The following is a 4,196-nucleotide window of genomic DNA, read 5'->3' as shown; positions in this document are numbered from 1 at the left end:
AACAGCATTTAATTAAGACAGATGAAAGTTCAACTTTTCAATTTTAAGCAATCTTGAAACAAAGCATGAAATGGAAGGGAACATCTTACGATAGTGGGACATCATCACCATCTGGCAATGTCATATTGTATAAGAACTCATCCAAATCTAAATGAATCAATATATTTTCTTCTCTTGTTCTAAAGAAATCCCAAAGTGTAGATTCTTCTAAGTAATCTAATTCCATATTTTGATTGCGCCTTCTTCTACGAGCTGGAGGAGGTAATTTTACAATAGTTCCATCTGGGTTTGCATGGAGATAAAAGCAAGTTGATCCAAAATAGCATGTTCCTTCACCACGTTTGAAATATTTACAATGTCTCTTGTTCAAACTCTTCTTATAATCTTCCATCAGTTTTTTCTTTTCTTCTTCATTTTCAAACCAAAACGGACTTGGTGTGACAAAATCTGAAGGTCTTCTGCATTCTGGACAGGCTCTGGTAACAAATGGATCTAGCACGCCTTCTGAATGTTGGCGGTTTTCAAATTTCTTTGCAGATCTCCATTTCCGAATGCAGTTCAAACAGAATACGTGATTACAATTTTCAAGGATACCGAACCGCCGATCAGATATACGTTCCTTATCAATCACCACATCCATACATATTCCACACATTTTCCCCATACTGCGCTGCACTGCAAAAGAAAATTCCATTTCGTCTTCAAGTTCTTTGAGACACTTTTCCCTATGGATTATTCGTTGTTGTTCATTATAAGGGTGAAGACAAACATAGCCACAAATGTCACATGCATCACCATGTATGTAAGGACACTCTCCACCATATGGACAACATTCAATTAAGTAATAACACAATTCTTTCGATTTCAATTCTTCAATATCAGTATTTTGTTCCCTTCTCAAACACTCAGCATAAGACTTCAGCTTTTTAGGAATAAACTCAGCGGCATTTACCCAATCAGATCCCAATTCTTTTGGAACACTGGATTTTGATAAACACGAAATATCAGTAGTGGTTTCATTTTCTTTCAACTTGGAACTGTTTTCAATGCCTAAACCAACATGAGGCAGCGAAAATATTCCATTTTGCCTCATGACTTTATAAAAAATTGGTATTCTAGCATGACGATAGATGCATTTATCCCCATCGCGGCATCGTCTATGTAAATATTTTCGACAAATATCATCAGGCTTACAGTTTTGTGAACGAACATGGGATATAGGACAGTTATTTCCGAAATGACAAGAAGCTTGCAAAAAATAGCGGCATACTATATTTTCAGGATTTTCTGGTAAATTTCGAGCCATTTTGGTCAATGACTAATACAAAAAAGACATCGAGGTTACTCACTTGCTATTGTTATTCGTAATTCGGTACAAAAGCTGTTGCGATTCACGCGATAGAAATATAAAAATTACCAAAACAAACAGTTGAAAGGAATCGAAAACGGAGGTCTAGATCGAATCGTTCCGCACGTTCGAGGAGCAGATCGTTTCGCCATCTAGTGTCGTAAACCAAAACCAAAATCGAATAAATATTATCACTAGTTTGAAATTTACAATTGAAATTGATAAATAAATAAAAAGCAGAAGTCTGCGAAAAAGCAATTGAAGAAAATTTACAGATGGGGGAAGAACAGAGAAGGAAAGAGAAAAAAAATACATTAAAGTGCTCAAGAAATTTTTTTGTGATCCTCAGTTCCTGTTCGAATCATTCTTTCACAATATTTTTCTACTAATAAAACAGAAATCTCGATTCGAAACTACAATGAACTATAGGGAGAGCTGCAGCCACTGTCTAATGGCTGATGAAAAAGGAAAAACAAACAAATGCCATAACTTATAACTTGCTTCGATTGTTAGTGAATGACAGTAATTTTTCATCGTGTTTGTGGGAAGCTTTCTTTTCGATTCTTCTGAAATTACATTACACCACAAACTGCGTGAAGCCTGTAATTCACCCCAAAGGAAACACGTGGAATTCATTGTTTTACCTTTTTTCTTTAGGATTGTTAATCGCTGCAAGGTTGCGTATTCGAGCTCTGGAGTTGCGAATTACCAGATATTTCGGTTCTGAAGTTAAAGTGAGGTAACTAAAAATTTACCCATATTTTGAGCAAAAATAAGTTTTTGTGCTAGATACCTATCACATCTACTTTTTAGTCTCTAAAAGTAGAAAAATAACAATTTTTAAAGTTCAAAAAAGTAAATAAATAAAATAATAACAAATGAATTAAATAAATGAAACATAGTTTAACAAAATCCCCCCCTCCCACATGTTATTTTCACGGGTTGACGAATTTCCGATGAAAAACATAAAAATAGTGGTGCCATCTGGTGTATAATGTATAACATGTGATTTCATGTCCATAAATTCTCCTAGGTGATGTCATAAAGATGTTGGTTCGTGGTTCAGTTTTTACTTCAAAGAATTTCAACCAGTGGTGGATACGAAGGGGGGGGGGGGGGGTCATGGGAGTCATGACCCCTCCCCCAATCCCACGACAGTATTTGGATGTTTGCTTAAAAAAATTAATCGAAATAATTTTTTTAATTTAAGTTTTTTTGGGCATAACATGAAGGGTTGGATACAAGGACGGGGGGGGGGGGGGGGTCACCCTCACGACCTCCTCCCTTAATCTGCGACAATACTTTATCATTGTTATAATATTCATTGCATTTGAGCAGTGAAAAATGGCTGCTTGAAAAAAAAGAAAAAGAAACCTGGACGAAACTATAAGAAAAAGTAAATAATTTTTGAATTCCTTTTTTGTGACATTACGTGTCATTTTTCTATTGATATATAGCTCTGCTTGAGACAGTTTTTCTACGGCAGGCGCTAGAAAAGTAACGAAGAAGTTTCTGCCGCCCTAGCGCTTTTTATGCAACAAATTTAATCGACGGTAGTTATTTTTAAACTATTTCCAGAGCTGCAGGCATCGCTTCAATTGATAAAGCATTTGAGTGTGTGAATATTTTTTATATAAAATCTCTGTAAATTATTATTTCTTTCTGTCATAATTTTTAGACAATTTTGTTTTTGTTCGTGCTGAGTTATTCGTATATGTGCTTGTGCTGTAAATAGTTAATTAGTTTAAATGAGTGTTTTGGATTTTGTGTCGTGCAAGAAATGTAAAATTTTAGTTTCGTGTTATAGCGCGTAACCTCATTATACGAGGGTTTCTGTAAATTAGCCCTTCGTATTAGATGGAAACTGTTAAAAAAATGCGCTTTTTGTTAGAAAAGAATTACCTTTACAAAAAACAATGAAGCTTTCGGGTGACCAAACATTGTTGTCTGTTTTTGCAAAGTAAAAAAGAACTGATGAACCCAAATCCGATGGAAATACATCCCGAGTTTCTGGACCAGACTCTGAGACACCTCGCCCGCCTCCAAATCAGTCGGTGAGTGTTTATCACTGTCCGAAATACATTCATAAAATATTTAATTTTAAATGAGATTTTCGCCAATTTTTTAAGTGAAGTTATAATAGTATATTTCTGCATACAAGAGGGATGTGTCATAATCAGATATATGAATGAAATGAACCTTCTTTACGGACATATCAGTACATAAAATATAAACGAGCTGATGTGTGCATCACATGACTTCCTTTTACTCCAATTTAATGTAATTTCCCCATTACTGACAATTTTAATGTGATTCAATAGTTTACTCTCCAGATATTACCAACAGTGGCCAAATTGAAACAGATTTAAAAAAAAAAAAATAAAAATCGCCAGATTTGTCGCCAAGTTGGCGACAAAACTTGGTGACCAAAAGACTGGCGATATATTGCCAAGTGTCCACCAAATTATAACACCACTTGAGTTTAGATCAAAATTACAATGATTTCCCCCCAAAAAGGGGCAAACACCTCTTTAGAAACACCCGAATGCAACCAAAAGGGGAGATGCACAACTGGACCCCACTACGAGTCTTCGTACCAAATTTCAACTTTCTAGGACTTACCGTTCTTGCGTTATGCGACATACATACGCACATCCGCACATGCGTACATACAGACGTCACGAGAAAATTCGTAGTGATTAACTCGGGAATCGTCATTATAGATATTTCGCGTGTCTGTACGTTCTTAGGCACTTATCCACATGTGGTCGAGTCGAAAAAAAAAAACTCAATATTCATTCGGGGATGAGTAAAATGGAGATTAAGGTCTTGAGTGAAATTTTTTTCA

General features: G+C 35.6%; 1 protein-coding gene across 1 annotated transcript; it reads right to left on the bottom strand.

Moving 5' to 3' along the window:
• On the bottom strand, nucleotides 1-1,441 carry LOC129229875 (probable E3 ubiquitin-protein ligase makorin-1). The gene has a single exon (XM_054864254.1). The coding sequence runs from the start codon at nucleotides 1,304-1,306 to the stop codon at nucleotides 86-88; it is 1,221 nt and encodes a 406-aa protein (XP_054720229.1). The 5' UTR covers nucleotides 1,307-1,441; the 3' UTR covers nucleotides 1-85.
• Nucleotides 1,442-4,196: the final 2,755 nt, after the last annotated feature.

This window comes from Uloborus diversus, chromosome 9 (genome assembly GCF_026930045.1).
Source record: "Uloborus diversus isolate 005 chromosome 9, Udiv.v.3.1, whole genome shotgun sequence".
In the NCBI taxonomy this organism is placed as follows: Eukaryota; Metazoa; Arthropoda; class Arachnida; order Araneae; family Uloboridae; genus Uloborus; species Uloborus diversus.
This window is presented reverse-complemented; position numbering and strand designations above follow the sequence as displayed.